The 23,081-nt window shown below is 54.4% G+C and overlaps 1 protein-coding gene across 1 annotated transcript; it reads left to right on the top strand.

The window, feature by feature from the left end:
* The first annotated feature begins 1,198 nt into the window (after nt 1–1,198).
* Nucleotides 1,199–15,357, top strand: NAA40 (N-alpha-acetyltransferase 40, NatD catalytic subunit). Its single transcript, XM_082626534.1, has 8 exons — nt 1,199–1,459; nt 7,639–7,734; nt 9,119–9,171; nt 11,573–11,668; nt 11,763–11,921; nt 12,053–12,136; nt 12,565–12,642; nt 12,894–15,357. The coding sequence occupies exons 1-8, from the start codon at nt 1,454–1,456 to the stop codon at nt 13,033–13,035; spliced, it is 714 nt and encodes a 237-aa protein (XP_082482660.1). The 5' UTR covers nt 1,199–1,453; the 3' UTR covers nt 13,036–15,357.
* Nucleotides 15,358–23,081: the final 7,724 nt, after the last annotated feature.

Raw genomic sequence — 23,081 nt, 5'->3', positions numbered from 1 at the left:
CATGCACCTGCTGGGGAGTATTGCGCTAGCTGTACCCCCAGCCTGCAGTGCCCTTCCCCCAGGTAGCCTCACCTCCTTCAGATCTTGACTCAAATGTCACCTTTTGTTTGCCTTCCCTGAACATCTTAGTTTAAAACTATAAACCTGACTTTCCCCATCTGCCTTCCCTGCTTTATTTCCTCCATAGAACCTATATCATCTAACGTGTTACGTATTTTACCGGTTCATTCATTTAGTTTATTATCTGCCTCTTCCTTCTAGAATACAAGTTCTGTGACGGCAGTGCCTTTTCTGTTTGGCATTTTCTTTGCCGCCTGCAACAGCGCCCAGCATATGGTTAGTGCCATTGTTGCTTGAGTGGCTGTTTGGGGGCCACCCCTGTGCTGAACACTGATGATGGGATAATGAGCAAAACCTGACAAAGCCTGTGAAGCTTGTCTTGGGCAGCGGTTTTCCGATTTTCATGAGTACGACCCTATCTGGGAAGTCCTAGAAGAGAAGACTCTGGCTCCACCCCTGGAGATTCTAGGGGAGGTCCCGGGGTGTGCACAGTGCACAGGCTCCCCAGGTGATTCTGATGCGGGTCAAGTGGGGGTCACACTGCTCTGCTGGGATCGACTGAAGTTAATATTGTTCAGGACGCCTAATGTCTCATTTTCACAGCGCACCTTCCACTCTCCAGTAAACAGTTGTTACATGCTTGTCTCACCTCTAAACAGTAAGTTTTGGACTGGGATGGCATGTTGCTCCTTTCTGTGCCCCCTGGGCTCTGCACAGCGTAGGTGTCAGTGCTAGTCCGTGTTTGAGAGAGCGAATGAATGGAGGGTGAATGAATGGTTAGAAGAAGGATGAATGACTCTGGTTAGAAAAGGAATTTCAAGAGTTCACGATCTAGAAGGTGGGAATTTTCCAAAGACTTCCCCTGGGCCAGAGGGTTGTAGGAGGGACTGGTATTTCAGAGGTCGTGACGCGTTTGGTTGTCTGGGAAGGTGGCTGCTGCGCAGGCTGACCCAGGCGGGCGGGGAAGAAGCGGAACAGAGCGCAGAGGCGGCGCTGCCACCCACCCAGCTGCCCAACGGCGCACTTCTCTCGGGGCGGCGCGGCCGTTGCCATAGCTACAGACACAGCCAACCGAGGAGGGGGCGGGCCCGGGCTACGTCATTCCTAGAGCGACGCTGCTCCTCGCCTCCCGCCTCTTTCGGGTGCGAGACCCTCCGCCCGCCTCCCCGGCTCTCCACCTGCGCGCCTTCCCTCCCCCAACTCCCCGTCCCCTCCCCGGGCTCTGCGCCGGCGCGGTGCCCGCCAGTGCTCGAGGGGGAGCCCGCGAGGCGCATGCGCCGTGCGGGGACCGCCGCCGCTCTGGTATCGCTGCCGCAGCCGTTGCCGCCGTTGCCGCCTCCCTGCTGGCAAGTGTGAGAAGGAGGAGCTGAGGGCCACCGCCGCCGTTGCCGCCATGGGGGTGAGTGAGGGAGGGAGAGGAGACGCGAGGGCCGGGAGGGCCCCCCGCTTACCCTGTCCCCTGCGCCCCCATTGTTCCTTGAACCCCCTCTCACGTGACCCCGAACCCCTCCGGCCTCACGTGACCCCCAGCCCCCACATGACTCGACTCCCCCAGTCTAGTGTCCCGACGCCCGGCCCAGCCCGGGAATCTCCTGGGGAGCCCCGTCTCCGGGCCCCACCCCCTCTGGTGCCCCCCGCCTCTCGCGTCGTGCCCGCCCTTGCCTTCCTCTAGGACGTGTTATCTTCTTGGCCTCCCCTCTACCCCCGCGCGGTCCCTGGGTATCCCCCCCGCCCCCAGGGGTCACCCATCACCCCGCTGTCACCGGCTTCGCGGCTTCCCATATCCTAGGCCTACACTGGGTTGGAGGGAACCGAGGCCCAGAGAAAAGAAGGCACCCAGCCAAGGTCACACGGGCAGTGACTGGGCGCCAAACCCCGACGCAGGGCTCTCGAATCCCCGGCCGCCTGCTTCCCGCTACTCGGCTTCTCAGCGAAGCTGATTTCCCCAGTTTCTTTCGAAATCTTTCCACCAGGTTCCTTCTGCTCCAAAAACATTCTCTTCCTTTTCTACAGAGGCCTGCCTTCAAGGCCTCCCAGATGCACCGAAGTGGGTCTTATTACTTGGGTTGTTAGTAGTCTTCCTACTTCAGGTGGCTTTGGGTGGGGAAGCTGTGCAGAAGGTGAGCAGGGGGACGATGGAGGAGTACTGGTGACGGCCCCAGCCGGGGATGGATAGTGACCACCTGTTTTGCACAAGGCAGCCTGGAGGTGCGTTTTATGCCCTTCCTGGCATGTGCTGATAGAGGGTCGAGCAGAAGTTATTCGCATGTTTCAGTGAGATCACCTTCCTAAGTCCCAATTAGAGTAGCACCAGTCACTCTCCTAAAAATATAACTGGCCCTCCCTGGTACCATGTATCTTCGTTTTTTTTTGTTTTTTTTTGTTTTTGTTTTTGTTTTTCGGTACGCGGGCCTCTCACTGTTGTGGCCTCTCCCGTTGCGGAGCACAGGCTCCGGACGCGCAGGCTCAGCGGCCATGGCTCACGGGCCCAGCCGCTCCGCGGCATGTGGGATCTTCCCGGACCGGGGCACGAACCCGTGTCCCCTGCATCGGCAGGCGGACTCTCAACCACTGCACCACCAGGGAAGCCCTGTATCTTAGTTTTTACATGAAATTTCCACCACCTTTAGGGAGTCCTGACTTTGGAGCCAGAGAGATCTCAGTTCCAGCCCCACCTTCCCTGGCTAGCGGCATGATATTGTGCCAGTGACTTGGCCTTTGTGGATTTGAATTTCCTCATCGATGTAATGAGAATGATGATACCTCCCCTTTAGGACAGATGTGAGGATAAAATCAGATAGTGGATGTAAATAGCTACATAGGTGCCTCTTAAATAGTGGCTGTTATTTTTGCCTGTATTCTCAGCCTTTAGTCATCTAAAATAGATTTGTGCTATTTTTAACTCATTGGGTTTGCCCCTCCTATTATTAATCTAGATTTTTTTCCTCTCCACTCAAATAGTTATTGACTGAATAAATCAACTTGTTAGACAAAAATAGTTGTCTTATCCATGTCAAAGCACTTTATGTAATCCATGTCAAAACACATTCATCATGTTTCAACAAGGACTTTTGGATACTGTGTACTTCATGTATAGAAAATCAAGTCTGGAAACCTTAGGCATATTTAACCTAGATTTTAGTGAAAGGTCCCAGACCCCAGGTCTGGTTGAAACTAAATAAAATATTGCGTCCCTGGTATTACTTGGTAAACGTCTACCCAGCATCAGCCACTCCAGACTGAGCAGAACACAAGAAGCATAACATGCCATTCTCATTCAACACTTCCTCATTGGTTGAGTTGAAATAGCAGGCCTCAGAGATCCTGCGATCCTTGCTGCTCCCTTAAGGTCCCTGATCTTATTACTCATACTTCACAGATGGGTTTCTCAGAACAGCCCCTACCTAGTCTCTGCAAAAGAGAAGTTGACCTTTCCTCCCTGAAGCAGAGCTGGAACCCTCTCATCATACTCATTCCTTATGGGTGGGGGCCGTGGTCTCCCCACCTCAGTGTCAGGAGCGTCATGGTTCCTAATGATTACCCTCCAGAAGAGGGCCTTGCTCCATTTGACAGCCTGGCCGCGGGCTGAGAGAGCGGCATCAGCTGGAGCACTGTTCACAGTTCTTTCACCCTTGCTGCCACATGTGTTTTAGGAATTAGAATTTAGAGCTCTGTCTCCCTTTGCCAGAAACTGAGGGTTTTTCCCCTGGATTCTGGATTCTTTGTGGGATGGAGGCATTGATACTGAAAACCTAAGGGTTGCCAAATCCTTTTTCTGAAAGGTGCCTCCTGCCCCCATCTGGGCGTTTTTTATTTTTTAATTTCTATGTGTGACTCCTAGCAGTCATGGAACTACTGTTATGACCAGCAGTCAAAGAGATACTCCTTTGAGGGAATTCCTGGCGGTCCAGTGGTTAGGACTCCACGCTCTCACTGCCGATGGTGCGGGTTCAATCCCTGGTCGGGGAACTAAGATTCCACAAGCTATGAGGTGCGGCCAAAAAAAAAAAAAGAGAGAGATACTACCTTGATAGGAATAGCAAGGGGAGGAGTTTGACAGCTGCGTGTGAAAACAACATTTATGTCACACTTTGTAACAACAAGTGTCATACACATTTCACTGATGTAGTGGAAGGAGCATGGACTTTGGGGTTCAGACCTGGATTTGAATCTTGGAGGATTCATTCGACAGGTATGAACTGCGTACCTGCTGTTTGCTGAGCACCGGGTGTACATCGGCAAATAAAGCAGATGTGACCTCTCCTCTACCTCATGGAGTGTACAGGCTGGTGGGAGTGGAGGGAGAGGGTGGCCAGAAGACCTCTGAGAATCCTGTTCACGGGCTCTGTGACCCTGAACGTTATCTAATCTCTCTGGGCCTGTTTCCTCATCAAAGAAGTAGGCAGGCATTCCTTGCTGAGTTATTGCAAAGATTGAAATAAATCATCTTTTTTAAAGCACTAGCAGAGTGTTTATCGTTGGTAGGTCCTCGTAAACAGAAGTCCTTACATTAAGGAATTTTTATATCTAGTACATTGTATCATTTTGTCCTTACAACAGTCTTGTGAGGTATAGGCATTGTTAGCCCCATTTTATGGATGGGGAAATTAAGGTTCAGAGAAACTGAGTAACTTGTTGGAGAGAGTAAATAACTTGCTCAAAGTCACACAGCTATTAAGTGGAAGAGCTGAGAATCAAATGTGGGTTTCCTGACTCAGAATCCCACACTCTTTATTATATAAAGCTCCCTTGGGAAAGACACTTAACCACAATGAGCTTTACTGTTCACTGTGCTTATTTCCCATTTTAATTAGGAGAATTTTCCTGTGTCCCTGCAGGATAGTCTTACCTCCGCAAGGCAGGACAAAGCTAATTGGAACAGTAGGAGACTGCTTTTCCTAGCGTGTGCTGGGTTTGAGGGAGGGCCCCTGCCTGTCTGGCCCCGCCTGCCGCAGCCTGCCTCATACCCCGCGTGCAGGCAGTGAAGCGCTTAAGGGGCTCTTTCATTATCGCAGTCTCTGGCCATGGCGGCCCCAAGCGTCACTGAGAGTTGCCTGACTCACCTGTTCCCCTGCATGAATGAGCCCATGAATCTCCTGGAGTCCCGGGCTTGGCCCTCCTGCTGCTTGTGCTTAGGAATGACTTCTGGTGCTTAGAAATGAGAGGCTATGGAGGGAACCTACACTTCAGTGCTTTCTGGGTCCTGGGAGTTACTCTTTCCTTCCAGCACCTCTGATCCCTCAGCTCTGCGCCATAGAGCTAACGTGCAGGGAGGAGGCAGGCAGCTGGCACCGACTGGGATTGTGTGCTGGCTTCTGACCTGTCCTTGGCTGTTCTGTGAGGCCAGCAGTTGTGTTCCCATTTTCCTGGAGGTGGAGTTCCTTTCACACCCGGGGGGTGGCAGGAGGAACAGTGGCCTGGCCTGTTTGATGCCAAAGCTCATATTCTTTCTGCCCCATTGCACAGCCCTGGCGACCTTCCGTTTCAAGTTTCCCTGTCCCTTACCCCTACCTCATTGTGGACGTAGGGTCTGGGGGTGGCGCTGTGCAGGCGTGTCACGTCGGCTGTTACCGAGCCAGAAGGGTAAGGAGAGGTGAATCACCAAGTGGCTGCCTTGAGGCTCCTGAGGTCTTGTCTTGACCTTACTTACCTTGGCGGAGCTGAGAAGGCCTTGGACGCTGGTGTAGGCTCTCCCGGAGGGAGGCAGAGTGGCTGGTGGGACAAACACTGAATCTGCACCCAGCGCTGGGGTTGAGTCTCCCCTCTGCCACTTACTCTCTGGGGAACTTCGAACAAGTCGCGCCAGCCCTTTGAGCCTCAGTTTCTTGTGTAAAGGGAGGTGATGGTTTCTGCCCTGAGAATTGAACCAGATAATGTTGGTGAAGGTGTTTTGCAAGATGAGTGTATCTCTCAGTGTTGTCTTGAAACCCACATTCCCAGAGGAAAAAGGGTGGATGATCTAAAACCTCTTTGTGGTGGAGAGGGGCTAGTTCTGTCGCGAGATCCCAGTGTTATGAAGACAGCCTATTCTCTCCTGTTTGTTCCTCTAGGGAGGTAAGAAATGGGCGCTAGTTCTCGGCTTTCTACACAGCGCTCAGCCTGCAGATAGTAAACAGCTGGTGCTGGGCGAGTCTATGCCTAGAAGAGCCATCCCTGTGAGTTCCTGGTATCTGAGCTCTTGCCTTCTGGTTGCTTGAAATAGGAGTTAAGCAGTGTCATTCCTTGAGGAACCGAGGGTAGAATTTATCCAGCAGCTGGGTATTCAACTCACCGTTTCCTGGGCCAATCAGTGTCAGGGCTCCTGTGGGATCGGAGGTGGCAAAACCTCTCTCCGGTGAGGTCTGGGAAGTGAGGGGTGGGGGCGGAAGAGGCAGTGCGGCTGGTAAAAAGCAGAGCCACCTCCCCAGTGCCTTTGGGGTACCTTCACGACTCGGGCTGGGTGGGCAGGCACCTCCGGATGCCTGTGCTGCTCTGTTCCTCCTTGGGAGTGAGAATGAAGTGTCATTTATTGAGCACAGGCCACAGTAACCCTCATGGGCTTAATACTTCAAAGGAGGTTTTAAGGGCCCTGCTCATCAGATGAGGGAAGGAGGCTCAAAGAATGGTTGTGTCTTGTCCTAAGACCCGAAGGGAGCAAAGGGCAGGAGGAGGCTTTGGACAAGGTCTGTTGGACCCCAGAGCTTGGGCTCTTTTCCCTGTGTTACCAGTCTTTACAAGAGGGTAAGAGGGTCCATTTAGATTTGAGAAAACCTCACGTGAGCCTCCAAACAGGGTCTGCTCCGTTTGGAGTTATGGGCGGTTTGCAGTTTGCTTCTCTGTGTAAGGACAGCCTCCCTTTGCTCCTCCTCTGCTGCCTATGTGTCCTGCAACTTGGCTTTGCTGGCCACGTGTCAGTATGGCCTCTGTCCCCAGGTGAACCCCTTGGGGCCCTTCACTCTGCCCTGTCACTACTAGGTGCTCCGTGTGTCTCCCACTCATTGGCCTTGGCTGAGCAGCCGTTTCTGGGAACAGCTCCGTCGCCTTAAGCCAGAGTGCCCAGCCCTAACTTAGAAAGGAGACTCAGCTCCCAAAGAGGCTGCCCCCAGACCAGATCTTTGTTTTCTGAATCCAGAAGACACTGAACAGGCTTACTGAATGAATTTATACTTAGAAACAGCTGTCAGCCGCTACCTCAGATGCCATCACCTCCCTGAAACCTGCCCTGAATGTGTCTAAAATTACTTGTTCCTACCTTAGGAGGGAATGAATGAGTGAATATTTATTAGGCCGCTGCTGGGGGGCCAGGCTCTGCTTCAGGCGTTGTCACGTGCTCTCACTGGGTCCTCACAGTGACCCAGTGGTCCCAAGGGTCAGTACCCTTCCTGATAGGGAAGCTGAGAAGTCTAGTGACAGTCCCAGGGTCTCATGACTGGGACGCGCTTGGGTCTTTCCTACCCTACCAAGCAGGATCCGGCAGCCAGGATCCGGAGTTTCTGCTGTGGATTGGAGACTGACCCTTAGGGTCTCCAAAGGGAAAGTCAAAGTCAAGTCTTTGGTTGGTCACAGCCTTCCAGCCCACTTTGCTTTTCCCTGTTGCAGAGGAAGTCGAGCAAAGCAAAGGAGAAGAAACAGAAGCGGTTGGAGGAGCGAGCAGCCATGGATGCTGTCTGTGCCAAAGTGGACGCCGCCAACAGGGTGACTCTCCCCTCCGTCCTAGTCCCTTCCTCCTGGAACTGCAACTTGGTTTTTAATTTGATTTCTTTTGGCGCCACCCTGTGGCAGAATTGTGTTACTACGCGTCCATACCTCTGCTGCCTCCTTGCTGCCGGGGAAAACTAGCCTGGCTGGCAGGGAGCTGCGAGGAGGGCCAGTGATTGGCCCGGGCGTGCAGGGAAGTGTGGATTGAAGTGGAAGTGGCGTCTTCTCTCTGTGGGTCTCCTTCCTTAACACTAGAAGAGGGTCTGCAGAAATTTTTCCTAGGGTTTTGGGGAGGAAACGCCCCTGGTAAAATGTGGTATAGTTTTCTTATTCTTTCCTTCAAACATTTATTGCTTGCCCATGAGGTACCATAGGTTGTGCCAGGGATGCAGCAGCCTGGTTTCGAGGGGCTGCAGTCGGGGGAGGAGTAGCTGAGATTCTGAGCACCCGGTGGGCCTGACTGGGAGTGGCTCAGCTTTCCAGTGGAACCAGAGAGATTCTAGTCACCCTTCCTGCCCTGGTTCATGTCCCAGTTTTTGTTATTCTTTTAGTCCACTCAGTAAACATTCACACTTAAAAGGATGTGGCGCAGGGACATGATTTTTCATTTTGGGTTTTGACCAGGGGAGGTTAGTTGGGGGCCTCTCAAAAGTATGTGAGTGGGGCTTCCCTAGTGGCACAGTGGTTAAGAATCCTTCTGCCAGGGCAGGGGGCACAGGTTCGAGCCCTGGTCTGGGAAGATCCCACATGCCGCAGAGCAACTAAGCCCGTGCGCCACAACTACTGAGCCTGCGCTCTAGAGTCGTGAGCCACAACTACTGGAGCCCGCGCACCCTAGAGCCCGTGCTCCGCAACAAGAGAAGCCACCGCAATGAGAAGCCCACACACCACAACGAAGAGTGGCCCCAGCTCGCCGCAGCTAGAGAAAGCCTGCGTGCAGCAACAAAGACCCAAAGCAGCCAAAAATAAATAAATTAATTTTTTAAAAAAATCTTATCGCATGTAGCCAAAACTAAAATCAGAAGAAAATATATCATTTAAAAAAACAATTACATGAGTGGAGCAAGGGACCTGTCTTCTCTCTTGGGTCAGGTGGGTGCTGAGTAGGTTTTATGCCCAGAGGCCGGTATTAGAATTAGGCAGTAAAGTCTCTTCTTACCCCGTCAAATGAAGCTAAAACCCTGTTGGGCCTTCTTCTCAGAGCCTCCCTCCTACATTTGATTTCAGAGCTAAGGCAGATGGAGGGTCTGTATATAAGGGCGGCTCCTGGCCCTGGGAGCTGAGCCTCCACTTGGGTCCACACAGCGTGGTACTTCAGGGTGGAGCCTGTGACTCTGCTAGGTGAGTGTTTGTGCTACTCCTCTTTTCTTTCCCTCCACAGCTTGGAGACCCATTAGAGGCTTTCCCAGTGTTCAAGAAATATGATCGGAATGGGTGAGTGTTCAGCATTCCTAACTTGTCTCCTTGAGTCTCTTCAGGAATTCACCTTTCCAGAGTAGGCTTCCTCAGACCCAAATTGTTTCATTCTTCATTAATGAAAAAGCAGAAAAGATGGCTAGTACCCTGTTGGTATAAAATCCCCCAGTTAGGGAGACAAAGGAATCTGCAAATGTGCAAAGATTGCCTAATCTCAGACTGATGTCTCTGTGGGACTTGTTATTCTCTCCGACGAAGAACCATAGAGCTGAAACAAACTTGAAAAATCATCTAGGCCGACTCCCTCATTTTATGCAGAGGGAAACCGAAGCTCCGAGAAGCTGAATGAGATGTCTGAGCTTATGGAGTTTCTCCCTGGCCACGGGGAGGTGGGGGGGAGCTTTTAATTCCCAGTCCAGTGTTCTTTCCCTGGGTCTATAGTATAACTGTTAAAAGCCACTTACTGGCTTTGTGACCCTGGACAAATTACTTAACTTCTCTGTGTCTCAGTTTTCGAATCAGAAATGGGTACCTTCCTCATAGAGTTGTCAGGAGGATTAGATGTAAAGTGTTAGTGCCTGGAACATACGAAAGGCTAGGTCAGCGTTAGTTGTTATTTCTACTGTTCTTTTTACTAATCCAGTTCACTGCAGAATCTAGACTAAAGCCCCCTTCCACTTTCTGTTCCTTTGGTTTGTAAAATAGGTAGCATTATCTGTCTTACCCGAGATGCTGTTGGCTGAGGGAAAAACAGGGGCTGTGATTTTACAGAATCATTGCTATATGGGTCTGAATCATAACAGTGCCTTTTATTAACTGTATTTGGTTAAGTCAACATATTCTTCAAGCCTCATTTTTTATCTGTTAAATGGAACGATGATGGCAAACTTGCAGGGTTGTTTTAAGGAGGACAGAAACTGTATCCAGCTCTGTAAGTTGCAGCTGGTGTGAGTATTTTAATGAACAAGATAAGACAAATGTAAACGCATGAATTATGAAGGAAAGACTATCGTAGGTGATACTACATTTGCCTTTCATAGCTGTGTCTGAATTTCACAGTATCATATTAATTTATTCTTTCTGTCTGTGATCAGATGCATTATGGTTCCTCTAGAAGCTTTGTCATCATTCCACCTCTGGGAAGCCCTTTGACACAGTTTAGAGATTCCTTGCTGTGATCTCTCTCAATGTTCCCTAACCCACATTCCCACTGACTTCCAGAAATGTGGACCAGCTCTGAAGCAGGCATTGCCAGCTGACTCTGGGCTCATTTGGTGCCTGGAATTGTGTGCGATTTGTGTGGCTGTGATCCTACTTTCATGTACTTAAGGAGCTCAGATTAGTGGAGAATTTATACTTGCAAACCAGCCTTGAGAAAACTTATAGCTAAGACAGTTGCAGCGCTGTGTGGGGCACTCCTGGCCACGACATGGTCAGTTCTTGGAAGGAAAGGGAGGCTGTTCAGAGCCAGGAAGGTCTGAATTCACAAGGCACACCAGACAGCAGAGGTGACCGTGGATTCCAGCGATGATGTCCTCTGAGGAGTCGAGTCGGTCCTTTCAGAATGTGGCACTACCTGGGGAATATGATTTCACGGTTTGGCCAAGGAGTTTAACTGTAATTTATTTAATTCATTTAGACCTAAAGAGCAGATTGAGGGAGCTCCCTGGCGGTCCGGTGGTTGAGACTTGGCACTTTCCCTGCCGCAGCTCAGGTTCGGTCCCTGGTCAGGGAGCTAGGATCCCGCAAGCCACGTGGCGCAGCCAAAAAAAAAAAAAGGGTCGATACCTTAACACCTGTATCATTCGTCAGTTTAGGAAAACAGAGCATGGGGTGAGTCCCCATCTACCCTGTTTGATCAGCTGAGAGCACCCACTGTGTCCTCAGAGGAAGCAGTGGGCAGGACTCCTCAGGGGGATGTGGGCCATAGTCGTCTTGAAGGGCCTGAGGTCATCCAGCTGCTTTTGCAGGCAAGATGGGTAGATAAGAAGGAAGAGGTCCCCTGGGAGCCCAGTGAAGACTTGATTCCAAATGAAAGCCACTGGAAAAACGCCTAAGGGCAGGAATTGAGGGAACAGAGAGGACTCCGGTGTTTATAACAAAGTACAGAAGAGAGGGCGGAGAGAGCTAAGAGCTAGCAGAGGGGGACAGAAGTTTACAAAGTGCTGAGTCTGATACGGGCTGTGCAGGGAAGGCAGGAAACGGGGCTTGTGGTCAGGGTGGTGGGCTGGTGATGACAGTTGTTAATCTCGGCTTGAACGGCCTAGTTCCTTCACAGGCACCTTCTGTAGTCACGTCCGGGCTCGGCTTTTCTCTGTAGATTAACTGAGACCAGGCGGGCCTCGTTGTCAGGCTGTCAGGGCAGCGGGTGGTGCCGGGCCTGTAGCCGGCTCCAGACGCCTCCTTTTCCTCTTCTCAGGTTAAATGTGTCCATTGAATGTAAGCGAGTGTCTGGCCTGGAGCCGGCCACCGTGGACTGGGCCTTCGACCTGACCAAGACCAATATGCAGACCATGTAAGCACGCCCTCCCGGGCAGGGAGCCTGGCCCTCCGCTCCAGAGTCCCTGTCCTGACTGCCCCCCACCCCCACCCCCACCCCCGTCTCCCAGGTATGAGCAGAGCGAGTGGGGCTGGAAGGACAGAGAGAAACGCGAGGAAATGACAGATGACCGAGCCTGGTACCTCATCGCTTGGGAAAACAGTTCGGTTCCCGTAGCCTTTTCTCACTTCCGGTTTGACGTGGAGTGCGGGGATGAAGTCCTGTACTGGTAGGGGCCCTGGCCTGGGGGTGGGCGCGAGGGGAGGAGGCACCCCAGCCAGTGGCAAAACCCAGCACGCCCATCTGGGTCTGTGGCAGGCCTTGCGGCCGCTCCACACTCACCCTGCTTTCCTCCCCCAGCTACGAAGTGCAGCTGGAGAGCAAGGTGCGGCGGAAAGGCCTGGGGAAGTTCCTCATACAGATCCTGCAGCTCGTGGCCAACAGGTGAGGGCCGTCCGTGCACCGCTCAGTTGGAGGGAGCTGCCTCTGGGGCGTCCCCGTGGGGACAGGGCTCATGGGACTGTTCTGGAAGATAGGTGTCTAGAACCCTCTCAGTAAGCTTCTCCCTGCCCTGCCATGACTCCAGGTTTTGTACACTGGGCTCTAGGAGGCAAACACCTCTGAGCGCCTGTTCCGCGCCTGCGTAATGGGGTGCAGAGAGGACCTGGAGGAGAAGCCAGTCAGGTGGGGGACTGATCAGCCCTGTCACAGAAGGCGGCACCCAGTGCTGTGGGTGCCCAAGACAGGTTAGAGTCGGGCCTCAGGAATACTTCTTAGGAGCAAACAGGAGACAGCAGGCAGAGACACGAGAGAGCAAGCGGGATTTAGCACCTGTTTCTCTTTCTGGAAGGTTCTCTCTGCTTCCTTCTCAGCACACAGATGAAGAAAGTTATGTTAACGGTATTTAAGCACAATCATGGTGCCTACCAGTTCTTCAGAGAAGCGCTGCAGTAAGGAGCTGGGCCCCGGCGTGGGATCCTCTGGGTGGTAGCAGCTGCCTGCCCCAGTGTCCTTTCCCCCATCCTGGCCCCATTCGTCCTGACACTGAGCTCTCAGTTCTGAGGTCCTTGGGGTTGGCAACTGGGGAGATGGTGTGGGAGCGCCTGTGGCTTGGTCCCCTGCCCTGCTCCTGAGCCCTGACTCCTGGGGAGGAAGGCGATCAGCTGCCCACAGCCAACCCTTTCCTCCTGCCTGCCTGCAGATTTGAAATCGACGACTCTTCCCCAAGCATGTCGGGTTGCTGTGGGGAGGACTGCTCCTATGAGATCCTGAGCCGGAGGACCAAGTTTGGGGACAGCCAGCACTCCCATTCGGGCGGGCCCTGTGGTGGCTGCTGCCACTGAACTCCCAAGCTCTCTCCAAGGCCTGTTCTCTCCCCGGTTTCAAGCCGCTTGCCAGGTGCCCTCAGAGCTGTGGCCTCCTCAGCCCCAACCCTGGGGAGGAGTGGTCCGCGCCGCCCCTCCTGCTCTCTCCTAGAAGAGCAGGGTGCCGGAGGGAGCAGAGAGGAGAGGAGGCTGCCGGAAGAGCCGGCGGAGGCCGGGGCACGAGGCGCATCCTCTCACGGTGGCTGCCTTCTCACTCAGCTCTCGGCCCTGAGCGTGGGTTCTCTGACTTCCCTACAGCTGGATTCCTGACAAGTCCCCCTCCCCGCCACAGACACTGCTGGGCAAATGGAGTGTTTATTCCCACCTTCATGAAAGTCCTGGAGCCCTGGGTCAGGGTCTGGCTGGTTCCCAAAGAGGAATGGGCTCAGTGTAAGATCTGGGCGTAGAGAGACTCCTGTTTCGTGGATGGGATGCTCCAGTGGAGACCTCAGGAAGGTGTCTTGTGCCATGACACAGGGAATCGAGGGAGCTCTTTCTGGCTGTGCCTTCGCGGATCCAGTTGGAGTGGAGTTGTCCCAGGGGGCCAGCCGACTCTGGGAGAAAGGCTGCCCCCTCTCCCCATTGCTGTCAGCGAGGGGCCGAGAGGACCAGGAGCAGGTGTGAATGGGGCCTGCCGTGGGGACTGGGGCTTCTCTGGGCTTTGGCACCCGGCTGCACCCTGAGCTTAACCTCTTGATCTCATGGCAGTGACTCGAGATTTTTACTCACAGAAAAGAGCTGGAGCCCTGCCTGCTCTTCTCCGTCACCTCTCACCCGACTCGATAGCCCTGTTCTTACTCTCAAGGGGGAATAGCATCAGGAGCCCCTTGTCTCCCCCCGAAGGCCCCTGGCTCCTGCCCTATTTAGTGCCGTTTCCTCTCATATCTTGGTGCTCTTAGCTCTCAGGGTGGGCACCCCCCACCGCCACTGCCCCCTTTGGAGAGCCCCCAGCCAGCAGCAGCCCCTTCCTGCACTCCCCAGCCTGGCTGGACACTGCTCTTCTCTCTGGTGTCCCCTGCGGCGGGCGGGCGGGGGGCGGGAGAAGCTTCCTCTCCCCTCCTGGGATAGAGAGGGCGCAGGGTCAGAGCTCAGACTTGCCCTCATCCCCAGACCGTTATCCCCTTCCAGGGAAGAAAATGACCAAATCCTTATCCAGGAAGAAGCACCTACCGCCTCCCCTTGGGCAACCTTGAGCTCTGCCTTAGGGAGCGTCTCAAAGGTTCTGCCTTTGCGAGGTTGTTCCGGAGGAGGTCTGTCCGTCCTTCCGACCCCGGTCTGCTCACGCCCCACCCTCTGCCCTGACTCGGGCTGCCTGTGCCGGCCATCTCCCCGATCTCCCCGGGGCCGTTCTCGCCTCTCGCCCAGGGTCCCGCCTGTGCGCACAGCCTCTGCTGAGCGCCCCGTGTTGCTCTTGACCTGCCAGCAGTGGACGTGGCACTCCCTTGGAGAGGGCCTTGCAGCTTTACACTGGAATAAGCCCACCTTTGCCCCTACCCTGCTGACTCCCAGGAGATTTTACCCAAGGGGGAGAGTTTTCATTGCTGGAAGGGCATTGGAGGGCTCCTTCCAAGAATCATGGAATGACAGAATCATATTTAGGAAGAGCTTCTGTGATCCCTGCTTTCTGTCACAGGACAGAGAATGATAAATATTTATTGTCTTAGACCATGGATTTCTGATACCTCCCACTCAAGGGGACCAAGAGGACCCCAGCGTAAATCCCACATAAAGGGAGTTAAGCGTGCGTGTCTCCCCTCATTGGACACCTGGCACCGAGCCCCATTGGTAGATGGGCACTTGGTGTTGGGCCCTGCTTGTCCAGCCGCCTGTGCCACTTCCCAAGGGCTGCTGGGGGCTCGGGCTGGGTGGGGAGGTGCTGCCTGAGACCCGCGGGTCACCCTGTCAGTTCTCAACCACCAGTCTCTCCATTTCCCCAAGGTCTTGGTTCTAAGAAACATAGCAGGCCTTTTGTACTAGGCTTTTTGGTTTGTTTGGGATATGTTAAAATATTAATTTTGAGATTTGTTTTTTAGTTGTATCCACCCTATTTCAGGTTATTTTCATTGATGTCAGATGTGTATATGACATGTGTATGGTTCTTTTTAACCCTTCCTGGTGTGTTTTCTTTGTTTTTTTTTTTAGAGGAAACTTTGAAGGTAAACTCCTTGATATATATATATATATATATATTTTTTTTTTTTTTTCCTTTAGCAACTTGTTATCACTGGAATCAAAGGGAAAAAGTGATCTCTTTTTGCATTGGTTGTATTTGTATGTCACAAATAAAAGACACTTTGTTCAGCTGCTGGGACAGCTTCCTGCTGCTGGGGTGCCGTTGGCAGCGTGGGCTCAGACCATCCCAGCGTTGGGCCTAGACCCTGGGGGGCATGTAGCTGTGACGCCCCACACCTCTTCCTGTGAAGGAAGCTTTGGGCTGAGAAAACCTCAGGGTGTCTGGAGCGAGGAGCCAGACGTGGGAACTGAGACCGAATGCATGTGTTTGTGCCACTTCCCAAAAGCCCTGGGTAGAGGTCAAAAGTCTTCTCCTGAGGGGCACCTGCTCTGCTGCTGGAGAGAGTCCCAGGCCAGGCGTGACATTGGACATATGTGGGTGAAGGTGAATTCCAGAACACTTGTGGGAGTTGCACAGACGAGAGTGTTGGTGTTTCTTTCCTCCCTTTTACTTTATTGGGTTACTCAGGATATTCTGTGTCTCTTAAAAAGACTCCAGTCCCCTCTTCCCTCCACTCACGAAAGACGAAGGCTCAAAGGAAGGGTAACTCACGTCAGGCCTGACAGGGCAGGAAAGTTATGAGCTTGGGGGAGGCTCTGGCCCCTCGAGTGTGACAGATGGAGCTGTGCACTTCTCTCCCAGGCCCATGCCTGGCCTGGGGAAGCCGGGAGCAGAGGCAGGAAGTGGGCCAGGAGCCAGGGCTCAGAGCGCTTCCTGTGGACACTGGAGGGGCCAGCCTCCTGGTGCTCCTGCTTGGTGCTCACATCTGCCGGAAGGCAGAGAGGGCGGCTGGGATGGAGACCCAAGCCCTACTGAGTCTGCGCGCTCTGGTGGGGCAGTGATCCGGGGAGAGAGGAGTAGGGATAACAACTGTCTCGTGGGTGCCAGCATGTTGTGGCCTCAGCCCCGTGGGTGGGGACACAGCCAGGGCATGGTTTGTGCAGCTGCCTTACCTTGGAGGCGTGAAGAAAGGCCTCCCAGTCCTTGGGAAAGGAGAGAGCATTTCAAATGCTGTTGAATCAGAATCATTCAACAGACTTCTCGTGTGAGGGAATTCCGCCCCCTCCCCACCCCGGAGCTCTTTGTTCCTTGAAGGCTGTCTTAATTCCAGGCAGGAATTCCTTGGAATGACCACCCCCTTGCCGCAGGGTGAACAGCCAGAGGCGGAAGGATTGGGGGCCCTTCCTTCCCCTTCCCCGCTGCGGGCCCCTTCTGTGCCCTCCACACCACCTTCCCACGTGGCGGGCTCCCTCTTTGGCCCTCTGAGGTGGCTGTTCCCACCCCTCCCTCCACCTGCAGCTCAGACTTTGTCACTCAAGCAGCACTGACTGGAGGGCCACCCCTTCGGTGGGCGGATGGAACCAGAGGCACAGTTGCCGGACAGAGAGGGCCTCAGTTTCGGTCAGAGCCTGAGGTGGTCTGAAAGGGACTGCGTTTCCCCAGCGTGAGAAACCTGGCCACCAGACGTTTCTACTGCCAGGCTTTGAAAGTGGTCAGTTCAAACACAGCAGGCTTATTCTCGTTTTTTCTGCTTTTCCTTCTCCAAGTGCAGCAGAGATCGTTTCTCTACCGCCCGAGGTCAAGGGTCTGGGACTGTAGGGGAGGTGCTGCAGAGGTGGCTGGGAGGCTGGACAGCCCCGTGCAGGCGCCTTGTTACTTGGCTGCGGCGAGGAAGGAAACTGGCATTTGGTGATTCCCTGCTCCGCCAGCGACCGCTCACACTTGAACTTCATGGTGCTGGGCGCCAGGACAGGATCTGCATCCGCCTGCAGTGCCCTGGCACGTGGCCATGCCCCCGGACGGCACGTCGTTGACGTCCAGGTCCTTGTGGATGTTGATGTCACCCTTCACGATGCAGTCGTGGGTTGTCTCGTTGGTCCTGGTGGTATCCATGCCTGGTCTTGAGGTCCTGTCTTCCCTCTCAGGGCCTGGCCAGTAAGGGCGCTTTCTCCTGAGAGAGGCCTGCCTTCTCTCCCATGCAGGGGGCTGCCCAGAAACACAGGGGCTGGAGTTGAGAAGGTCAATATCAAGGAATGTCCACCCTGTGGGAGCAGAGACTCACCCACAGTGGAGGGCTGGAAGAGGGTCTTAGGACAGGGGTAGGGCCAATGGTGATGACCTGCCTTCTCCAAGGGAGGAGCAGCCACAGTCATCTCATGCTCAAAGTCCAGGGCCACAGACCCCAGCTTTCCCTGCATGTCCCGGCATGATCTCCTGCCAGAGCCCTGGCTCCAAAGCCTGCAGCCCAGCTTAGCCCCCTCTGACCCGGGCCCTCTGAATCCCATCCCTGCCCAGGGTGGGAGAGCAGCACCCGCGGGGGCCCTGCTGCTACGTGCGCATGCACATGGTTTCTGCGTTGCCTGGATCCTACCTGTGCAGAAGTGGACAAGGTGAAATGGAAGCCTGTCCTGGGGCCTTCGGGATCCCTGCTCTGAGAAGATGAACGTCTGCTAGAGGCTGGCAGGGAAGGGCTGCCCTGTGCTCAGCGTAGGCCACCCCAAGGTTGGAGGGAGGAGGCCCTGAAGGAAAGGGACCAGGTGAGAGGGCTTGGAGCTGCCGGCAGAATGGGATTGGGGGGTGCAGCCATGAGCCAAGGTGTGAGAGCCAACCTGGAGGTGTCTGCAGCTGCCCGCGGGTGCCACCTGCCCTCCTCCTCACCAGAGCCCAGGAGAAGGTTGGTGCGCCAGGCCCTGTGCTACTGGGTGGTCCTGGCCTGGCACAGGAGGGCGCTGTCGCGGGGAGTGGGCCGGGGGGGTGTCTCATCCACCCCAGCCCCTCATCAGTGGTGACAAAGAAGTAGCCGCACTCAGTGAGGGTCTTTATGAGGTCGTCAGTGAGGTCCCGGCCCTCCCGGCCCAGGCGCTGGGCAGCAAGGGGCAGCACACAGCCCTCAGATGGGGGTGCTGCCGCCCCCGGGGTCCAGCATGATGCGTGGGGGGTGCGTTACACAGGGGCTTCAGGCAGAGGTGGGGAGGGGGCGCCAGGATGTGGCCTGTACTCCTGGGACAACCCGTGTCCTGAATGCTGGATACAAGGAACAGGAGGGGCGGGGACGTGGCAGGAGAGGTGTGGGGATCAGGGATGGGGCTCTCAGGTGCAGGGCCTTAGGGCCCTCTGGGGGCCTGGCTGTGACATGGGGTGTGGAGAGCAATGAAAAGTTATGGGTGCTCGCCCAGGGCTGGAGATCAGACGTCAGGAGTCCAGAGGTGGAGAGGGGGCCCAGGGTTTGGAGTAGTGAGTCCAGGCTGGGGGCCCAGAAGTCAGAGGGCTCTGGACACGAGGTTGTGGCACAGTAGGGGTGAGACTGGGGGCCTGGTCCTCACCGGTGCGGCCAGAGGCATATAGCCTCAGCACAGGCTTGGATGTCACCCATGTGGCAGGAAGGTTCAATGTCTTGAACATGACCTGAGTGGTCCTCATCTTGCTGTTGGCCTTCGAGTTGAGTGGGGCCTTGATGAGCAGTGCCCAGTGCCCCTCCCAGGCCACACACAGCTTGTCGTAGAAGCTGTGGTGCAGATCTCCGTGTCCTCCTAGTTGGTGAGGATGCCATGCTCCGTGGGATACTTGAGCAAAAGAATGCTGCACTTGCTCTGGACCTCTTGCCCACATATGAGTCCTGGTCCAAGCCCATCGTGATGCTCTGGGGAGCTGGGGAAGGAGACCTTGGGTGTTCTTTGTGGGGGGGTCATCCAGCCCAGCAGCCCTCGCCTTCTGTGGGTCTCCAGTTTACCCATCTGTACTATGGAGTAGGGGCAGTGTCAGGCAGACTTGGAGACCTGAGTGCCGTGACTGCACAGGTGTGGGGGACCTTCACCAAGCCAGCACCCTAGTCACACCCGAGCTGGCTCGTCACACTTGGCCGCTGGCTGTGGGCTGCAGGCAGAAAGGGGTTAACTACCGCCTGGCTCCAGGCGGGCACCCCCCACCCCAGCCCACAGCCTCCTTGTGCCTTGGCAGCTGCACCTTTCCAGCCAGCTGCGGGATGCCTAGGCCAGGACAGCGGAGTCCCCCTGGGGAGGGCAGCACCCCGGGCCCTGCCCCCTGCCCTCACCCTCCCATGTTGCTCCGCCCCCGACAGCTGTGTCCTGGCCTGCCCTGGATGTCTGGCTCCCGGTGACAGCTGTGCCCCAGGAAGGGCAGATGGGACCCTGCTCCGTTCCACCCCCGCCCTGGGGGCTCTCTGCTCCTTGTTGAGGAGAACCCAGAACAGGCCCGGCTCTTCCTAACCCCTTCTCCCCTTTTTTTGCGTGAAAGCCCCCATTTTTAATTTCTCCTTGCCACCCCTAGCAGTTATGGAACCGCTATTGTGACTGGCAGTAACAGAGATACTACCTTGGTAGGAATAGCAAGGGGAGCAGTTTCGCAGCTGCGTGTGAAAGCAACATTTATGTCACACTTTATAACAAGTGTCAGTTACATTTCACTGATGTAGTGGAAGGAGCGTGGACTTTGGGGTTCAGACCTGGATTTGAATCTTGGAGGATTCATTCGACAGGTATGAACTGCGTACCTGCTGTTTGCTGAGCACCGGGTGTACATCGGCAAATAAAGCAGATGTGACCTCTCCTTCACCTCATGGAGTGTACAGGCTGGTGGGAGTGGAGGGAGAGGGTGGCCAGAAGACCTCTGAGAATCCTGTTCACGGGCTCTGTGACCCTGAACGTTATCTAATCTCTCTGGGCCTGTTTCCTCATCAAAGAAGTAGGCAGGCATTCCTTGCTGAGTTATTGCAAAGATTAAAATAAATCCCCTCCCTCTTCTTGAACCCTCCTCGTTGAACACTGGGCTCTTCCTGAGGCTCTACGGGGCGTCCTGCTGCTACCCCCACCGTAGGGAGACAGTCCCCACCAGCCTATAGAGAGGCAGCAGCTGCCCTCAGAGGCCTGGGAGGGGTCTCTTCACCCTATAGCCCTGGGGCTCAGTGCCCAGCAGTCACTTGACGTGCCAGGAGGGGAGTTCAGGCCAGTGGGGAGACTGGAGACCCCTAGCTCAGGTTCAGACCAGCTCTGTGTCAGATGCTCTGTGAGGTAGCAAACTCCAGAAGGTGTGTGTGTTTGGGGTTGGGGGTCAGGTCTGACCCCCTCCCTAGGTCTCACAGCTCCATATTTGGAGAGAGCAACGGTTGAGCCAGAGCCTTTAATGGACGGGGACCAAGCCAGGGGTGGGGGTCACCCGCTGTTTCTCTAACCCATGTATGGCCAGTAGGTTCTGGGGGTCAGCCCTGGGATGGGGCACCTGGGATCTTCCCAGTCCATATATGACCATCAGGGACTGGGGGCCTGGATTGTGACACTGGTCTCAGGAGCAAGGACCAGCTCCTCCACCCATCCCCAAGGCTTGGGATCTATTCCTACGGCTCCATTCAGGGAAGGGGGTGGGGTGGGGGGACAGCTTGGGCCCTTGGATCAGAGCCAGGACCCAGGCTGGGATCTCTAGGCCTCATCATGACACAGGAGAGACTCCCAGCAATGCGAGCGTAGTGGGCAGTCCTGGGGTAGGAGAATGAGGTCCCCATCCTTGCGGACAGCACAGCAGTTGCCAGGGTGTTAGAAGAGATCCCTGCCTCCCAGAGAATCTGTCACCCACAGGGCAAACTTCCCTCCCTGGACCAGTGAGCCCCCTTCTCCATGCTTGCTTATTCTCTTTTTTTAAAAATACATTTATTTATTTTATTTGTTTATTTTTGGCTGCGTTGGGTCTTTGTTGCTGCACGTGGGCTCTTTCTAGTTGCGGTGAGCAGGGGCTACTCTTCATCGTGGTGCTTAGCCTTCTCATTGCAGTGGCTTCTCTTGTTGCAGAGCACAGGCTCTAGGCGCGCGGGCTTCAGTAGTTGTGGCTCATGGGTTCTAGAGCGCAGGCTCAGTAGTTGTGGCGCAAAGGCATGTGGGATCCTCCTGGACCAGGGCTCGAACCCGTGTCTCCTGCATTGTCAGGTGGATTCTTAACCACTGCACCACCAGGGAAGTCCCAATGCTTGCTTATTCTAATGCCAAAGGAAGTGCCCAAGGGACTGCCCTCATGATCCAGTGGTTAAGACTCCGCATTTCCACTGCAGGGGGAGCAGGTTCGATCCCTAGTTGGGGCAGGAAGATCCTGCATGCTGCAGGGCGTGGCCAAAAAAAAAAAAAAAAGTGCCCAATGTGTAATATTGGAAAATGCAGCAGAAAAAGACCATTTTCCTGCCATCATCTAGAGAGCACTACTGTTCACAACTTGTGTGTGTCCTCCCAAACTTTTATCTCTGCATATCTATTTCCCTAGGGATGTTTTCTTTGTTTTAGAAAAACAAGATCCTATCACACATTATGTTTTCCTTGCTTTTTTCTTATCTGTTTTAAAACTTTTTTAACTGAAGTGTAACAGGCATACAGAAAAGAGCACAAGTCGTGAATGTCCAGGCACTCATGATGGAATTATCACGGGTGGGCGCATTCTTGTAACCAGCCCCCAGAAGCCCCCTCGTGCCTCTCCCGATCCTATGCCCTCCCTCTTCCCCCAGGATCCCCACCACCTGACTCCCCGCCCACCACAATGGCTTAGTCCTGCCTGCAGTTGCACTTTATATAAACAGGACCACACAGTCTGTGCTCTTGGACATCTGACCTCTTCTGCTCAACATTATGTTTGTGGGAACCATCCACGTTGCAGCTGTAGTTTGTTCATTTTCACTGCCGTATAGTGTTTCATTATATAAAATACCACCTGGGTTCACTTCTTTCTTATTGATGGACTGTCCCTAGTTTTGGGGAGGGATGGGCTGCTGCGGGCCTGGGGAGAGAGCAGAGAAGTTGGTATTAATCCAACTGCCTTATTTAACCTCTGCAAGCCTCCTTCCTCCTCTCTGACAGGAGTTCTGAAAGAAGTCGCATCACAGGGACCACGAGGAAAGCCCTGGAACAGAGCACAGGGGTACCTGCTCAACATACATTCACTCTTTTTCCTCCAGACGCAGGCGGAGGAGAGGAACATGAGATTCCTCAAGGGAGTAACCCAGGGAACCACAGAAAGTCCATCCCTTCCCAAAGCCTCTCCAGGGCTCTTGCCTGGCAGTGCTCTAATTTGGGCATTCTTACTTTGTTCACAGGACAAAAGCCTGACAAAGCCCCTGTAAGGCTGCAGGGAGGTCCCTGTCCCTTCATTCTCCCAGGGGCAGGCAGCTGGGGTCTGGGCCTCCCAGCCCTGTGTGCCTAGGCTATGCCCCTTGGGATGTGGGGGGAGGTGCTTAGAAGCATCTGTCCTGGGCTGTTTGCATCTGTCCTGGGCTGTTTGCCAGGGCCCAGGGCAGGGTGAGGGCAGGGGGCCTGGTAGCTGGTGGTGAGGCTGGACCAAGACTGCTGGACATTAACAATACCCACAAATAGGGTGGGGGAGATGGGGAGGGGTGGAGAAGGGCCCTGGATGGCTCAGGACCTGGGAGCCCATCTCTCCAGAAGAAGCTCAGACACAGACCGCCCTTTGGGGCACTCTGGGTCCATTCCCACCTTTCTGTGAATACCCTCTTTCTCCCATGGGGCCAAGGCTTCTCCTCCAAAGCCCCTGTTTTCCGGGGCCCTGGCTGCCTCACCTCATGCCCATCCCCTTTAGTAGCCTTTGATGCTATCCACCACAATATCAAAACTGGAACTGCTGGAACTTCTCCCTCTTGGCAGTAACTTTTGTGGTGGTTAAAAGCATGGGTTTTGGAGTGGATAGACCTGCCCTGGAATCCTGGCTAGGCAGCCTTGGAGCTGCGTGACCTTGAGCAGGTCACCCAGTTCTCCAGGCTTATTTCCTCATTTGTAAAACATTTGAA

This window comes from Mesoplodon mirus, assembly GCF_964341445.2.
Source record: "Mesoplodon mirus genome assembly, chromosome: 7".
Classification (NCBI taxonomy): domain Eukaryota; kingdom Metazoa; phylum Chordata; class Mammalia; order Artiodactyla; family Ziphiidae; genus Mesoplodon; species Mesoplodon mirus.
The sequence above is the reverse complement of the archived record's forward strand: the minus strand, read 5'-3'. Positions and strand labels throughout refer to the sequence as shown.